The sequence below is a fragment of the Brienomyrus brachyistius genome, chromosome 12 (assembly GCF_023856365.1).
Source record: "Brienomyrus brachyistius isolate T26 chromosome 12, BBRACH_0.4, whole genome shotgun sequence".
NCBI lineage: Eukaryota > Metazoa > Chordata > Actinopteri > Osteoglossiformes > Mormyridae > Brienomyrus > Brienomyrus brachyistius.
The window spans coordinates 8,881,374-8,898,212 of NC_064544.1; the positions used below are offsets into that span (position 1 = coordinate 8,881,374).

Below are 16,839 nucleotides of genomic sequence, written 5' to 3' on the forward strand. Positions count from 1 at the left end.
ACATCCATATTTAAAGATGTAAACAATGGAAGACGGAGGGCGATACGCAGCTGGGATCATTAATGGAGTTTATGAGTGCCTTAAGGAACACAAGCCAATTAAATGTTCCTTCTGGCTCATGTGTTGTAATGGCTTCTCGTAAAAACAAGAGCGGACTTTCCTCCATTGGCATGTTAAGCAGGGCTGCACTGATGGGGGACGGCAAGGACGAGCGCAGACCTGATCAGACGGTCTCCAAACTTATTTTCAGTTTCGAGGTGTCAGCATTAAGGAGCAAGCTCATTTCATCTCATTGCACTAGAGAGCACGTTCAGTGAATTCTTTTTATTGATTTGCCTTGTCTGTGTTCTGTCTGGGTGAACCATATTCACATTGCATAATTATAGACTTCTCCTGGCAGAGCTTTTACACCTTGGCATATTGCATTTTGGCTAGTTCCACTCAAACAAAGCTGAAATCTGATGGCAAGGTTTATGAATGTGTGGGTCAGGTAGCTGGCTCAGCTCCACGAGCCAGGTGGTCTAGCGAAAGAAAGGAGTACTGCGGCTGTTTTATCTAAACAAGCATCTCAGCAGCCTAAAGGCATATTGCGGGTATTAGTAGTGGTTTCGATAGTTTGGAGGCTGGGTGCCTGTCAAACACTTTCCCAGGGCGCAGTCCTACCGGCTCGCTTTTTTTTCGTTTTGCTCTCCGTTCCGCAAGGACGCAGCAGGGATTCTGACTCACAGGAACCTTAAAGAACCCCGAGCTGCAGCCCAACCTTGGACAAGGTCAGAGAAGGGCAGCTGTGGTCCCGTAATTCTTTGCCAGTGGACATCTAATCCATTGGGATTTAACCCTTCACCACATGGACCAGTCCCACTGTTGTAACTGCAGGTGAACACACTGGGTCGTGTCCCATCGGTTCAGCACTGTATTTGTTCACCCATGAGCTGTTAATGTCTCAACTGTTAGCTTCCTCTTCCGGCCGCCGAGTGTAAAGCGATAACTTCCCCTGTGTCCCATGGCTGTCCAGCCGGCCTTTCAGGGTGAATCACAGATTCCTGTCCTCCACCTTCATCTTGGCTGTGGGCTCATTGCCCAGCAGTAAGGACGTATCCCAGCCTCTAGTCCTTAGATTGATTAGGCAATTTTCAGCACAGCCTTCCAATGTATTTCCCTCATCAGACTCAATCACATCGCAGCTCTCTAATCCCCCAAAACAGAAGCATTGAAGAGGCAACGATTCTGCCCTCCATCAGGGCTCTCCCCAGCTAACGCTCTCACGGTCTCCATGTCTTTTATCTGTTCCAGGGGGATGCAGGATCATCTGCTGCTGGCATTAAGGTGGGTCCCGCTCTCTTGACCAGGGTGCTCCTGCTCACCACCTTATGCCTTCTATACAAATTTCCTTCCTCCCCACTGTACACACACACACACACACGCACACAAGCCGCACACATATCCACACCATTGCTACACCTGCCCTTGTCCTGATACCCTGTCTCCCCTCTTATTTTCAGGGCGAACCTGGAGAACCAGGCCGCGTGGGACATAAGGTAAAAAAACACCCCACCACTAGAGGGCCCCCATCCAGACAGACAGAGGAACAGCCTTCCTGATCCGCTTCGAACAGTCTTGAGCCTTGGTCAAGGCTGAGGGTTGGGGGGGGTAGTGGCCTGTGGGGGGATTTGTCTGGAAAACTCCTGCAGCACAACCTAACCCATTGTGGGGGGAGGGGGGGTACTTCTTTTTACCCTCTTTTTGTTCTTCCGAGCTGCTCTGATTGCCTGACGTCTTTGCTTGCCCTTGAGCGTTGCCCTTCTCTGACAATCCCTCCTCATGCAGTGAGCCTGGCGATTAGCGGTGTGTCCCTCTGCATTTCTCTGGCTGATTAATATGCGTTTTTGGCCTGTTCTCAGTGCTTCAGAAGCAGTTGAGGGACATCGGTGCCCTCTCAGGTGTCCTCCCCCCCCCCCCCGGGTGCCCCCCCACCGCCTCTCACAGAGCAGTTACCTTAGCGTTCGGTGGCGGTGGCCGGGTTTCCACTCGCGAGGTTCGCGTTTAATCTCGCTGTTTATGTCCTCGGGAGCCACGCGTCATAAATCCGGCCCCTCCTGCACATCAGCGGTGATTCTGGGAAGAGAGGAAGCTTTCAGGGCCGTAAAATCATCCCTCATCACAGCCAGACATGGATGGGGAATTTTGTATTACAGTTCTCCTGTTCTGTTTTATAATCTGTGCCCTTTTCCCCCTCATCCTTGGCCATTTTATGAAGTATTGTTCTCCACAGAAACGCAAATTTCAAGTTTGGTTATTTTCAGCTGTGGTTTAAAGGCACTTTTTCAGTTTATGAGGTGATCTTAATTGACAGTGCTTTCAAGTACTGTGCGAAGAGAGCTTGCAAGGCATGCTGAGTAAGAATGGGATTATTTAGTCAAACTGCTTCTGGAATCCTCTTCGGATGACATTTTTAGTTTGGTACATTGCTTCCACGTTGCTTCAAAAATTAAAGTTTATTTTCTTCCCCTTATTGTATTTTTCCCACCCCCACGCCCAGATAGGAGGTGCATCGATAACCCTGTAGGCCCAGGGCCTCAATACGCCACACTCACTTCCCTTTCCTGCTCAGTTTTACTTTTTCAGTTTTATAGTTTTCTTGTTCATCAAACAAAAAAAATATCACTTTTTCACATGATTTCACAGCTCGTCTAGTGCCTCCGGTTCGGCATTCAAACAGTTTTTTTGGCTGCGCTTTAGAAGTCTGCGCTTCTGTCGAAGCTGCAGCTGCTGCCGGAATTGTTTTTGTGCATTAGATGCTTTGGTGGCTCATGCCACAGGCCTGCTTTCGGAATGCTGTGAGAGGACAGGGTTGTGCTTCATAATGAGTGATCGCACAGGGAGCGGCTTTCTTTGAGAAGCAGAGGTACTCCTTCCCTCCTGCTGGTCGTCTGGCTTCTTTTAGAGAACAATTGTTTCAGCCAATCGTTGCCGTTGCATCCTGCTTTGAAGTGAAATCTGTGTTTATGGTAAATCCCTAAATCTCACATCGGGCAGTAGCTATGAAAATAACTCAAGAAGCATTGTCTCTAATAGCTCCCCTGCGATTGCTAAAACAGTATTTTAGTGAACTTCTCTCCTGCATAATTGCCTCTGATGCGTTTATGTCAGGAGGAGAGTATGAAGAAGAATGTGGTCGAACCAACCATTAAGGCTTCAGCATGGAGTCTGTTGGCCTTGCCTGGGTCCTTTAGAACAAATGCATCGGAGTCTGACTCCTCTGTAATATGTCGTGCTTTTCTTGTGTAGGGAGAACCAGGACTCCCAGGCCTGCCCGGACTTCCCGGGATCAAGGTAAATACCGTCGTGTTACCCACCTCCCCTGCATCCTTGACCCAGCCAGCCCTTGACTTACGCATGTCATCCTGTAGGCAGAGTAGACTTGCCAGTTGACAAGCGGGGCAGTACGTCAGTAAACCGCAACAGCCAGATCGCTAGGCTGGGTAGTCAGCTGTGAATGGATAATGTTGGTTTAGTAGCCTGCTTGGTCGGCTTTCAACAGCTGCCTGTAGATCGCTGGATGATTTTGTTAGCTAGCTGTGACGGATTGATGAGAGCGTTGGCATAAGCAGATGTCCAAGGTCTCCGCCGCTAACCCGGTGTCATAGCTACCGGACCCTGTCCCTAGAGTAAAGCCCCCATCTCTGTGATCACGTTGTGAGTTCTTGCTGGGTGCATTACAGATCCTCCTTATGATAGCCTGGAGGTAGCGCTTGCTCAGTGGGAATTATTTGTAAAGCTGCTGAACTTATAATCTTTTGCACAGTCTTTGTCGTTGTGTCGTCCATGCATTCCTACATCTGCAGCTTGAGATTCATTCAACACGTGAAAGCAATAATACGTTTCTTATTATCCCAACAAAGATACTGACCTCCTTAAGCTGCTTGAGATAGATTTTCAGAGGGTTTTGGAGTGAGTAACGTCCGTGTCAGGTCTCTGACGAAGGCATGGCTTTGGGCAGCATCAGATCCACATCTCCTGTCCATGATTGTTAACCTGAGGTGTGCACATGAAACCTGGTGAAGATCGTATTGCAGGTCTATTTCCTGTGTGGACCAGGGAAGTTAACAGGATTTGCTGAGTAAACAAAACCTGGACAGGGAGCCGGTCATCCATCCTTCCCTTCATACGAACCTTAAATCAGGGATTAGTGTGTGCTCAAATGGTCGAAGAAAAACAAGCGGTTTAACCTTTGTGAGCTGTTCACCTGGTCTCCTTCGTTTATTTGTTCCGTTTAACAGCCATGAGATAATGCCTGTTGCTGTTTTGGTTTGTTTGCCTTCTGTTATGTATGCTTGTAACCTGTTTGGCCTTGTAAAAAAAACCTTTCCAATTTATAACCCTGGTTTTATGCAGAAGCAGAAAGCATTTGGACATTAAAGTGCTGAGCTCATGCGATGTTCACATGTTAGCCTACAGCTAAGGTCTGCAGTGAATTCCTTGCATCTTCTGTTTTCAAGCTTGCAGCGGCTTTATGCTTTCCTTCCTTCTACCTGTTTTGCTCACACACTCTCAGTTTCTCCACCATTCAGTATGAATCCATGCTAAAACGTTGGTCATATGACACATCTCCATTAGAAAGTGCTCCTTTTTCAAGCAGAGTACATTGGAATGATTTAGAAAACATAACACGCATGCATAGCATGCATATGAAATTGCTCCCCAGAAGACGATACTTAACTTTACCCTCCAGATTTTATCACAGACATCAAATGGCACTAGATTTAAAGTATATCTGTGTAGTAAGTAAATCTGTGTAGTCGACCATAAATGCTAATTATGTGAACCCATTTAAATCATAAATCCTTTATTTGCCATTCACATACGTACAGGTACATTGGAGTGCTTCTCTTCACCTACCCTCCATAGCTTTGGGGTCACAGTGCAGGGTCAGCCAGTGTACAGTGCCCCTGGAGCTGGGGTTTGAGGGTCTTGCTCAACGGTCCGCGGACATGTGACTATTCTGCCAAGGCTGCGGCTCAAAGCAGCGCGGAGGCTTATCCTGCCGAGCCACTCGCCTTTAAAAAGATTTGTGAATATGTCCTGTCCAGTGAATGGGCATTTGACCACCCATGAAATCTTCAGGAAAAACCTAATGTATATCAGAACTGTCGCGTTCTTCCCTTTTTTAAACATCTTTAGTTTGTCATAGACGGCATAATTTCAATTTTATTTCCCACAATCTACCACTAGGTGGAGCGAGAACGTAAAATGTAATTGGGGTAAGGTTTACTTCTCCAACTCCGGTCCTGGAGAGCTACTATCCAGTAGGTTTTCTATAAAACCCGACTTCTGATGAGCCACACCTGCTCTCAGGAAAATACCAGGAACAGGTGTGGCTCATCAGAAGCCGGGTAGGACAGTAGCCCTCCAGGACCGGAGTTGGAGACCCCTGGTTTACTTTGTTGGGACACAGGGTGGAATGACATTTTGATTAAGTTCTGTTCAACCAATGGTTTCAGGGTGAACCTGGATTCCTAGGACCTCAGGGAGAACCAGGTTTACCAGGGCTGCCAGGAACTAAGGTGAGAATTCTGTCACAGATGCATAAATTAAGACCTGTGGCCTGCCAACTGTCATAAATTCATAGATTCATAGGTGGATACCAAAGAGGGAAAGGTCAGAAAGTAACATGGAAGAAGCTGCATTATACCTGTGTAAGTGCCTACAATTACGCCCATTAGTTTGAAAAACATGTTTCCACAACTCTGAGGAAGCAAGCGTTGGGGAGGTTCCCTGTGATGTCACAGGGCCTTTGACCTTTGGGACTCATGAAAAGCAGCTGTCCAGTCATCAGAGTTGGGTAATTCGGGTCCAGACCAGGATTTCAACCAACCAGTTGAATACTCTGTGACTGTGGCTCAACTGGTTGGTTGAAACAAAATCTTGGCCCGGACTTTTACTTTCTGGACCTGAATTACCCAACTCTGCCAGTCATGGAGGGAAATATGTGGCCAGGAAACAGAGCAACAGTTTTTCCCAGTTGCCGCGGCATCACTCCTGCCAGCCTTTAGTCAGCTGGGCTCCACACTAAGGATGGACACAAGCAGTGGTCTTTCTTCTTGACTGTCGGGGCTCTCTGGGATGGGCAGCAGATCCATGGCCGGATGTTTGTGGCTATTAGTGGGGTTACTGTCATTTTTAGGGCAACATTTTGCTATTCATGGCATGAGCAACAGAGGGTGTCATCCCTAATCTGCTTTTTTATGTTAATTTTGCATGTATTATTTGGGGAGACGTTCAGAAATCAGTACCAGTAGCTTTCTCTCTCTGTTTGGATCAGATTAGAAGCTGATGAAGACTGAAACAAGGCATAAGGCTGATCGCTTTTGTACACGTTATAAATAGAATGTGGTTAAGCCAGTATTCAGTTTTACCGAACCGTAACTGAGGTAATCGTGCCATCTCACCTCCTACCGGGGTACCCTTGTATATGCGGATGCCCAAAACTTTCTGAAGCCATGTCTGTCCTCAACAGGGCGACCGAGGGGAAGCAGGCCCACCAGGGAAAGGTGAACGGGGCGAAACTGGACCCAAGGGGCAGAAGGTCGGTGCTGCAGTAACTCTGGTCCACACTGATTTGTTAGAGAGCAGTAGCCTGTGCAATAACTTCCAAGAGAACATGGCTATGTGTTTCAAATGGGCTCCATACATTACCATGAAACAAAGTCGTAAAAACGAAAACAGACAGGAATACTATTCCATAAATAATAATAATAATATAATAATACATTTTATTTAAAAGGCGCCTTTCTAGCACCCAAGGACAAATAACCTTAGACACTAAATTATCAGTGTCTACAGGCCATACAACGTGCTTACATTTTTGTCACAGTCGATCACTGTGATTATGTTGCCCTCTGGTGGCAACATAAAAATAGGCACTTTATTCATACAACTCTTTTTGCAAGGTGAAGATGTCAGCAAACAGCAATAATCTCTGGATGCAAGCAGGTTACTATTTAGGCTTATATATATATATATATATATATATATATATATATATATATATATATATATATATATATATATATATATATATATATATATATATATATATATATTATATAAAGTTTGCATTATCCAGTGACATATGGTAGATTCTTGGCCAAAAAGGGAAATAGTAATAAAGTATTACTTAATGAGCTGATGGGCTTGCACATGAAGCCAGAAGAGCCAGGATGTGATGTGGCATGTGGTCACCAAAGATTTGGCACCATGTTCCTCCAGAAGCAGTTATTACACACTCCTCGCTCCCATTGAGGGGGGCGATGAGAGACTTTCCCCTTTCCCCAGTCTCGATGTCTCATGGTCTGTCCTACTGATTTTAACCCTTCGTCTCCATTCCCCCTCTTATGTCCGCTGAACAATCTTGAAGAATGGCTGCTTTTTAAGGTATATTAGTATGGAGCCCATCATTCCACAGCCAATGAATTACGTGTGTTGTATTAAAATCACTCTTCCAAGATGAGTAATAAGTCAGCTGAGCATTATTCCGCTTTCAGGATAACATAGTAGCTGAATAGCTGGTTTTATATTGTGACAGGGGGCTGGCAGCGACACTAAGCCTGCTTATGAAGGAGACCTATATAAGCGCAACGGTGTTTATGTAGCCGGTTGATTTTACAGGTGGTTTTTGCCCCAGTCTAAACAGGGCAAGGACCCACAGAGCCAGCGGCCTTTCCACATCCTATCAGAATACCCCAGGGAGCCTCTGCCCACCCATTAAGATGACAGACATATCGTTCGCTAAGGAGTTAAAATAAACAGATTTTCACTGCTTTCCAATCAGGATTGTGTGGGCCTTCGACATTGTTTTTCTAAAATAAAGGTCATGGTTTTGCTTTTCATTATACAAGAATAAACATTGACTTTAAAAATCTGAATACTGACAGACAAGATTGAATTAATTACATTTAATACGACATATTAAAAGATTGACAATGTCATAGCTCCACAAAGGAGTATTGCTACTCGTTATCTACTGCAATCTGCTAGTAGACCTGCCTCTCTCTGTGTCTGGAGTACGAAACGACATTTAGTGGGTCATGGGCCAATTTCATTTGTTTTCCTCCCTTTCTCTTCTTTGTTGCTCTTTGTCGTGTGTCCTACTCTGCCCAGGGGGTGCAGGGAGAAGCTGGGACTCCAGGTCACAAAGGGTCGAAGGTCAGTTCCTGATGCTTTGTTGTGAGGTTGCCGGGAGTGTTTGGGAGCCTTCTCAGTCCTATTCATTTCAGCATGTGATCACTTTCACACAATGACTTTTGAACACTTAAGTATAATAATTTGACAGTATGATGGAGATTCACAATGAATTGCATGTGAACTGCTGAGTAGTTGGGGAAGCACTCATTATTACAGCAGGAAACATGCAAATGATAAACCTGATGACCCAGACAGAAGGCAGCACGTTCTGGATGGATGTTGCCTCTGTGGTCACTAGTTCATATCGACGGCACTTAATAATAAAAATACCCATTACAGACAACCCAAGGATTGCAAAACAAAGCTACACAATTCAATTGTAGCCCCTAAATGCATCACAGCTGCAGTGCTGAAAAGTTGTTTGATTTTTAGAAGAGATACTGTATGCATTTGATTTACTGTTGCCCAAGGAACATCTATCCAATAGGCCATGGATTATTTCAAATAATGTTGTTGTTTTAAAATGTCTCCCCTGAATTTCCCTTTCTCCTCTGACACTTTTGTGCTCTGTTTGTGTATACAGAGGAGTTTTTTTCTGGTGTGTTTAGAAACACAAGGAAATACCATTAATTCTTGATTCTTTATATTTGTTCTGGAGGGTCTCCCTTGTGGAATTCATTGATCTCTTTACCAGGGTCAGTACAGACTTCTCTGAAAATGCTGGCGGCTCTGGGGACCCTGGTGTAGAAAACTGTTATGCCTTGTTATGACTTGCTGCCTTGAGTGATCGGAAGCGGCAAGCCCTTCTCTGCACCACTCTATGCTTGTGTGATGCTTAACCACTCACATTTTTACTGGTGGTGGAGACTGGTGGTGACCATCTGTTCTTGTGTTTTAGGGGGACACTGGAGATAAAGGAGAGTTGGGCTCCATGGGACCACGGGTGAGTGGTTATAGCGCTGCAGTGTAGTTTTACTGGACTTAAACTCTAATCGGGGACCGTGTCTGGAAACAACTCCCCAGTCTTTCCATATATTCCAGAACTTCCAGTTGAAACAGCCTTCTGAAATACATAGAAACATTACACTGTCACTGGCATGTCTTCACACAAATCATAACTATTGTGAAAATGAATCCCCTCTGTACTAAACATTAATTTGGTTGAGGCAGTCATTGCCAGATGTTTGCGGCTCACGCTCATGACCTCCAGGGGGCAGTATCTGTCATTATCTGTATAGATTTCTGAAGTTCTTCTGATCTAATGGATAATATAGTGGAAATTACTATACCACAGGAACCGCACAATTAAGAAAAAATTCCTATGTAAATAACGGACATTGATCTTTTTTTTTTTTTTTTGTTAGTGGATGGGCTGTTGTTCTGACTGCATTAAAACTTACAGGGTCCACCTGGGCAGAAAGGTGACCAAGGAACCACGGAGATCATTGATTACAATGGAAACATCCAGGAAGCTCTGCAGGTCAGAATCCTGGGGCTTTGCATACTTTCTGATTCTTACTTGTAACGGTCTGGTTATGAGGGTTGGTCCAGCATGACTGTGGGTCTCTCAGGTTGGCAGGCTGACACCTAAAGGATTAACGGAGTGTTCAAGGTTACCGTTTCTTCATAATAGAATGGTTGTACGGATTTTGTCAAAAGTGTACCTCCTCTACATACTAATGGCAGACAGACATGTATTCTTGTGAGTTTTACAAATGCCTGCACAAGTAATTGCCTGTTCCTTTGTGACTGTTTTTGATTTTTGAGCAGTATAACTCCCCAAAGCCCAGAAAATTCAGATTAGATTTTATGTAAACATTCCTAATGTGAGGTACGGACTTGTGAAGCAGAGTGAATGTATAGTGCTTGCATGCAGTCAGACGTCTTGGATACATGTAACCAGTGATCTTATCTTTCACCCCTCGGGCTACCAACAGAAGATTACCACTATTACAGTAACGGTAATTCCACCCATTGTGTCCATTACACCAGCATGGAGCCCCCGTCCTCCCTCTGTGTAACCCTGCTAGTGCAGTGCTGTCTTGCGTTCTTTCATGTTGTCTCAGCGTCCTCACCGTCAAGCCATACAGACAACGTGCCTTGTCCACCGGGTCCTTGTGTTTGTGTGTGGCTGTAAGTCGTCACTAACGGCAGCCTTTGGGAAGCAGGGATTCACTCTTGGATGAAGCTGTGGACATGTAGGAGTATGTGGAGGTCACAGAGCATGCGTTGATGGTGACCGAGAAATGCAGGGTCGCCCAGCTGCGAGATGGCCACCATTGCTACAGCCCTCAAAGCCTGCTTGTTTGTTCTGCTTTTCGTAATTGTCCTCGCTGGTATATATTCCCATTAATGATCCTCTCGTACTGCTCCTCACTTCTGAAACAATGATTCGTTTGCCTTATTCTGTCTCTTTTGTGGTGATTATAGGGTCCGCCAGGACCAGCTGGCCCCACAGGGCCGCCGGGGATCAAGGTAAAAACCCTGATTTTAGTCCACATCACTTTCATCACTTTATGAGTGTCAAGGTGTGAATACCCATAATGCATCTTCTGAGCTGTGGCATTCATAAACTGCTTCTGTATCTGCATCAGGGGGAGCAAGGTCCACAAGGACCTCCAGGTTTGGATGGAGAACGGGTAGGTTGTCCGTGGTAACGAACCGGTTCCTCCTGGCCCTGTCTAGTGGCACAGGTCAGTCATTTATAATGTAATTGTTCCTCCTCGTACCCTTTTCCTGGCATGCAGGGCTTGAAAGGTTCCAAAGGAGACACAGGAATTTCAGGAACAACTGGAGAGAAAGGGGCTATTGGCCTGCCTGGCATGCCGGTAAGACAAAAATATATAACGTTATGTCAGTAGGGCTGACTTTCGATGACGGAATCCATTATATCACATTAGCCACCTGTACAGAGTGTTTAAGGATATCTGTCTTCTGATGATCTGCCCTATCTTTGCAGGGTGTTAATGGCTTGAAAGGAGAAAAGGGTGACCTTGGCCTGCCAGGTCCACAAGGACCCTCGGTGCGTATTCCAGTCCACCACAGAGGTGTAAGCTCTGCATCTTCCCATTCATGCTGGTCAACAACCCCAGACAGTACACATGGATTCAGGAGGTGTTGTGATAACTGAAGGGCAGCAGTGGATAAGAAACTCATAAAAGGATGTCCTCCTGAATTGCACCTGACAGTCAGCCTTCAGAATATGACAGGAATCCATCTAGCATGACAACTGCATTGTAGGTGCCTCAAAACCGTAGTGTTGCATATTACGAAGCTATGCTTACCAGCATACTGGGCACCGATCAAGAGGTAAAATCAATGTGTGCATTGCTATGGTGATAATACTTCATAACATAGTGTTTCTCAAAAATGTAGATCATAGGCCCTCCTGGACCCCCTGGCCCCCACGGCCCCCCAGGCCCCATGGTAAGTTGACCCTCCCGAGAAGTGATTTTCTCATGCCCGCTTTCCTCTGTCACTTGACCTGGTCTAATAAGGCTGCCTTGTACCCCTATTTGACGTGTCTAGCTAATTGCAAAAACGTAATTATTTTATTTCAAATCTGATTGCCCAGTTTTTTCACATTAAATTCGGTATTGTAAAAAACATGAAATATATAAAACTATAATAATGATTTTGCTATTAATGAGAAAGCATCAGATTATAATGGTGTTGCTGCTCGAGATCTCAGATTGCACTCAGAGTTTGAGGCAGCTGTGTACCAGGTCTGCTCTCTGAGACTCAATCTTTATGTCCATAACAGTTGTGTTTTACTAAAGTGACAGCTTGTTTGTGTTATAATTCACAGCAATGTTTTTGAAAAAGCATATTGTACAACACCAGATTGCTTCATTGTGATGTACTTTTAAAATAGATGTACTTTCAAAGGGTACACTACCCTTAAGGGTACAGCACAAAAAAGCTGAATTTTTGTGTTTTTGAAGCATAGTTATAAATAGCCTTTTCCTCCTCTAACTTTTCCAGAGGTTCCTTTCGCATTTCAGTTATTAATGAAAGTGACCACACTTACTGAATTTTTCCATTTGAATATATTGTCTTTCCTCGGAGACCTTTGTAAAAATGGTTTTCCGTTTTTGGCATTGCACTAGCCAGCCTGACCTCATCCAGAGAAGATTCACTACTATAGGCTGCATGTCATAATACTGATATTGTTCACTTTTGTAACTACAGCAACAAATTCCCACTCTTCCATTCTTGTGCTAAAACCAACCCGTACAAACAAATGCCTCTCGTTATGAAAACACGCTTCGTTTTTCTAGACTAATCGCTTTTGAATGAAAGGAACATGTCGTACCTTTTAATGTTCATTTAGCAGCAGGAACCAGGCATTTCAAACTGACTGCTATTGTGTTTCAGGGTCCCCATGGGTTTCCTGGAGCAAAGGTAATGTTAACTTTAAGAAAAAGTCCATAAATTAATAATGCATGGAAATGTCTGTGTCTTTAAGTAATAAAATGCAACACAATGCCCTAACCCTCTTATAATAGCTGGCCCTTAACGAAATATTTGTGCATATAACATGCTGCAGCTCCTATCTGAGTCCAAATTGACCACAGTACCAGGCTTCATTATTCCTTTTATTGAATTTGCATGATTGGTTTCATTTTGCGCTTCACGGCGATGATGAAAAATCGTTTGGAGCTCGCAGCAGGTTTTTTATGTGTGTCCTGGACTTTAACTGCCTGTGTAGTGCCACTCCAGCTCTCCCTGCCGCCTGGTCAAACTGTGCTGATCTCACGTTTAGGGAGAACCTGGTTTGCATGGTATGAAGGGAATACGCGGGGAGCCAGGCCAAAAGGGTGACCGGGGATCCCTGGGCCTCCCTGTGAGTACAGCATTGCATCCTGGGTACTCTCCCCTCCCCACCGTTCCCAAATCCCATAATTCTCTGTTTTTGCATCCCTGAACCCCAACATGTTGGAGCTATACTTGGTGCTAGGTGCCAGATACCGTCTGGTCCCCTACAAGTCTGTTGAGCGTCTTCCCCATGTTTGTTTTTGTCTTGGCTCTGTGGTGAATTGCATACAAATTCCTATTAGTCCTACATTAAGCTTCCATTGACTGAACCATTGAATTAAACTAGGTGCTTCTCGGGGTCGGATGATGGCACAAACCTTAGACTCAGCTCCATGGGACAGCACAATAGCTGTTTAGATCAACCATGGCTACCTGGCTACAGCTAGGATTTCATCAAATATATCCCCCCCAGCGGGTCCTTAAAGAAGACTTCCTCCTCTTTAACCCTCCATCATAGGACTGTATCCATAGCCTATTCGCACCACCAGACTAATGTACCCGTGAGTCATAATGTGCCCCCAGTCCAACCCGGTGTTCTTCTGTCTTTTATTACTGCCAGCAGTATTGTCCGTCCCCCTGTGCTTGTCATGTACTAATCTCGTGTGCATCTCACTCATACCTCCATAACCACGCAGGGGGCGTCCGGCTTGGACGGCAAGCCTGGAGTCAGGGTGAGTCGCACGCATCCCAGCTGTACTGCCATTGGCCACATTCTCCATTATGATGACTGGGAGAGGGCGTGGTTTCATCGGGTCCATTCCCATTGTTATGGGTAGACCACTCTTGTGTCATATCGAGCTGCCTCCTGATTTGCCCAACTCAAGCCCCAAGATTCAGAAGCGAGCTGAGAATTTTGTGTGTTCTTGTCTGCTTGTTAATGTGAAGTTAATCAACAATGTTTTAACAGTCGCATTAACAGTCACTCACATTAACAGTTTTCGTGTTTGTTTGTTTTTTTTTAATTTCCTACTGGGGCTCCTTAACTGCGTAAACACGTTCTCCATGCAGTAGGAGTGTGAAATACGCACAAACCTACCCTTTTCCAGTGGGACAGTCGTGTAGGAGCCCCCTGGTTTACTATCAGTGATAGGTGCTGCAGATTGAATTATAATGGGATGTAGGTGACGTTTGAGAGCACTGACCAAGGATCTGATTTCTGCAGGGAATGGATGGGCCTGCTGGGCCCACGGGTCCAGCTGGGCCAAAGGGAGACCGGGTAAGTCCACTGGAGCCTCGCTTGTCTGTTAGGAGGTTAATCATATGGTGCTTTTCCACTGCCACCTAGAACGTCTTCTCCAGTGACTTAACTGCATTGGGCGTACAGCAATGTCAAACGCAACCCTTGTGGTTCGGTCAAGGTTTCTCACACTTGTTCCAAACAGTAGCTGGATGAAAGGCGTTTATGCTGTGCATTAGAGGCAGGCACATCTGCAAATGCGACCAATAAAATCAAGAATTTATGGTCACCTAACTTTTCATCTCAAAGCCAATGGTGGCCCTGCTTGTCCTTGTCACACATACCTAATGTCTGTCCCAGGGCGAAAAAGGATCATCAGGGGAACCTGGGCCCAGAGGACCCTACGGATTACCTGTGAGTGGCAGCCTGCATGATTGCTTCGTACAAGTGAAAGGACACATCAGCAAAATCACCGGCTGCCATTTATAGAGTCGATTTCAGTGGATGTTTGGTAAATCAATGGGCATCTCCTTTGGCTCTTTTTAGGGTACTGCCGGTTCACCAGGACAGGATGTAAGTACACCCAGAAGCATGTAGACCTGTTGTGGCATGCAGCTGTTCGATAGTGTTTGTTACACATGATGTCGTGCGTAAGTGTTTGTTTCTTGTAGATCCAGCACGTTACTTACAGCTGAACACCATCTACACGCCATTCCCGTCTTATGCACGCAATCTGTAATTTTTCAATTCTTGTGAATTTCTGCCTTTTGTTTTAGGGGATTACATGCTACACAGGAATGAAAAAGGCTATGAAAGACGTTATGAAAGGGAGGGATGGGGGTATGAAATATCAGTGCTTCACGGTAGATATGTATGGAGAAGCATTTGCTATGGGTCCTTTAACATTTAGGACCGCCCAGGGACCATCTAGCTCTGTCATGAGACTCGATTGAACGCTTTACCTCATTCGCTCTGTCTGAGGCCACGACTTTTGCGATAATCTCACCTCACCACACATGATGTCATTTATTCCAGTTTGTTTATGTACGTCTACCCCCCCCCCCCATTCCCCCCACCCCGTTTCCCCTTCCTCATGTCATATAATTCCAGTCTCCTCACACTTATAATGTCACTCCTGAGACCTGCCCAAGCCCACCACCCCATCAAGTCAGAACTGTGCTGAACTGGAGTTGTATTTTGCAGGGGTTACAAGGCTTAAGGGGAGAGAAGGGCGACGCTGGGGAGAAAGGAGAAAAGGTGATCTTAACACACTAGTCCAGTAGAAGAGATTTATACTCACCCAATAACTGACAAACACTGGTGTCAATGGACAATGCGAGTCTACCAATGGAGCCGATAGCTGATAGACACTTGATGGGTGTCTTTTATATCTTTAACCCTATGAGATTGGCTGTGGTAGCACTGTGATTTTTAAAAACGTTTCTCTGTGAGGGTGTAAGGCGTGTGCTTTTTCCATCGCTGCGCATGGCTGTGTGAATTTCAAATTTACCCTGTGCTGTTCCCCTGCGGTTTGCACCTTACTCTCTTTTCAGCATTCATACAGTGGCATTGATGGTCGAGATGTAGCCAGGTCTTTCGAAGCTTGTTAGTCTCTGTGCATTGACTGGTGCATGAAAATCCAAATACTCACTTCAGAATAATTGATGCCTGAAACTTCGCACATAAAATACAAAAAGCATTTTTTTAAAAACGTAAATACTTTAAAAATTTATCTTTAAGGGAAACGTTTGGATCTCATAGGGTTAAAGTCAATAGACTAGTATGCGAAAGCGAAAATGGTTGCATTGCACTTAAATTTTAGCTTAAAATGAATGAGATTTTAACCTGCCAATTTTTATAGATTAGCACTGATGGTATAAGCGGTTAATTAGAATGTGTTTAAACCGTCATCACTCAGATTCAGCATTTTATCATCTCATCAATCAAAATCCCATTCTGACATTGGTGGTTGGGCAGTGGTGGGAAAATGGTGATCTCAGAAAGACACTTTTGAAACAGAAATTATCTGTGGGCAAAGGTCTAGTGGATTTCAGGGTAGTCCATTGACAACAGGCAGCTTTCTGCTTAATTTGTTTTCATGCATGTTTATAATGTTATTTAGTTTTGTCATTTGATTGAAGTGTGTTCGGCTATATATCTGATTCTGTAAATACAATGTTTGTTGTTTGCAAAAATATGTTCCAAATCTGCATGCTTGTGTTGTGTTTAGATATTTCGTGGTCATCTGTATGATAGCTGCAGGATTGCCGAAGTTATCATTTTTCCCATAAACCATCCTATACAGTTTTTATTCAAATGAACTCTTGTCTCCCGATACCACAGTAGTAAGGACACACGCTAACAAGGGAGACATTCAGTCTCCAGCTATTTAAATACTTGTAATTAGTATTATCAAGGGGCTAAGTCCATGTAGAAAAGATGGGCAGCAAACACTGTGGTTCTGGAGACAGAGACTGTAGAATTTCCCTCAGTGGGTGATCAGTGCTCTTTGACACACCAAGACTGCACCCCTTTTACACGTGTTACACCAGCACTGAAACTGTACTGGTGCACATTTGCTTTCTTAAAGCGACTGAGCAACCCATTGACTTTTAATTTTAATTTTAATTTTAAAAATTATTTTAATCCTTTAAAAACAC

The 16,839-nt window shown here is 44.7% G+C and overlaps 1 protein-coding gene across 1 annotated transcript in view; it reads left to right on the forward strand.

The window, feature by feature from the left end:
- Window positions 1-16,839, forward strand: part of LOC125705071 (collagen alpha-1(XXV) chain) — a 150,547-nt gene that overhangs the window by 125,078 nt on the left and 8,630 nt on the right. Inside the window, exons 16-35 of the mRNA XM_048971406.1 lie at window positions 1,294-1,326; window positions 1,503-1,538; window positions 3,289-3,333; window positions 5,502-5,564; window positions 6,518-6,586; window positions 8,161-8,205; window positions 9,083-9,127; window positions 9,587-9,664; window positions 10,122-10,145; window positions 10,615-10,659; window positions 10,779-10,823; window positions 10,932-11,012; window positions 11,144-11,206; window positions 11,560-11,610; window positions 12,562-12,588; window positions 12,950-13,030; window positions 13,638-13,673; window positions 14,165-14,218; window positions 14,540-14,593; window positions 14,726-14,752. Of these exons, the coding sequence (XP_048827363.1) occupies window positions 1,294-1,326; window positions 1,503-1,538; window positions 3,289-3,333; window positions 5,502-5,564; window positions 6,518-6,586; window positions 8,161-8,205; window positions 9,083-9,127; window positions 9,587-9,664; window positions 10,122-10,145; window positions 10,615-10,659; window positions 10,779-10,823; window positions 10,932-11,012; window positions 11,144-11,206; window positions 11,560-11,610; window positions 12,562-12,588; window positions 12,950-13,030; window positions 13,638-13,673; window positions 14,165-14,218; window positions 14,540-14,593; window positions 14,726-14,752 (1,002 nt within the window). The remainder of the gene's footprint in view (window positions 1-1,293; window positions 1,327-1,502; window positions 1,539-3,288; window positions 3,334-5,501; window positions 5,565-6,517; window positions 6,587-8,160; window positions 8,206-9,082; window positions 9,128-9,586; window positions 9,665-10,121; window positions 10,146-10,614; window positions 10,660-10,778; window positions 10,824-10,931; window positions 11,013-11,143; window positions 11,207-11,559; window positions 11,611-12,561; window positions 12,589-12,949; window positions 13,031-13,637; window positions 13,674-14,164; window positions 14,219-14,539; window positions 14,594-14,725; window positions 14,753-16,839) is intronic.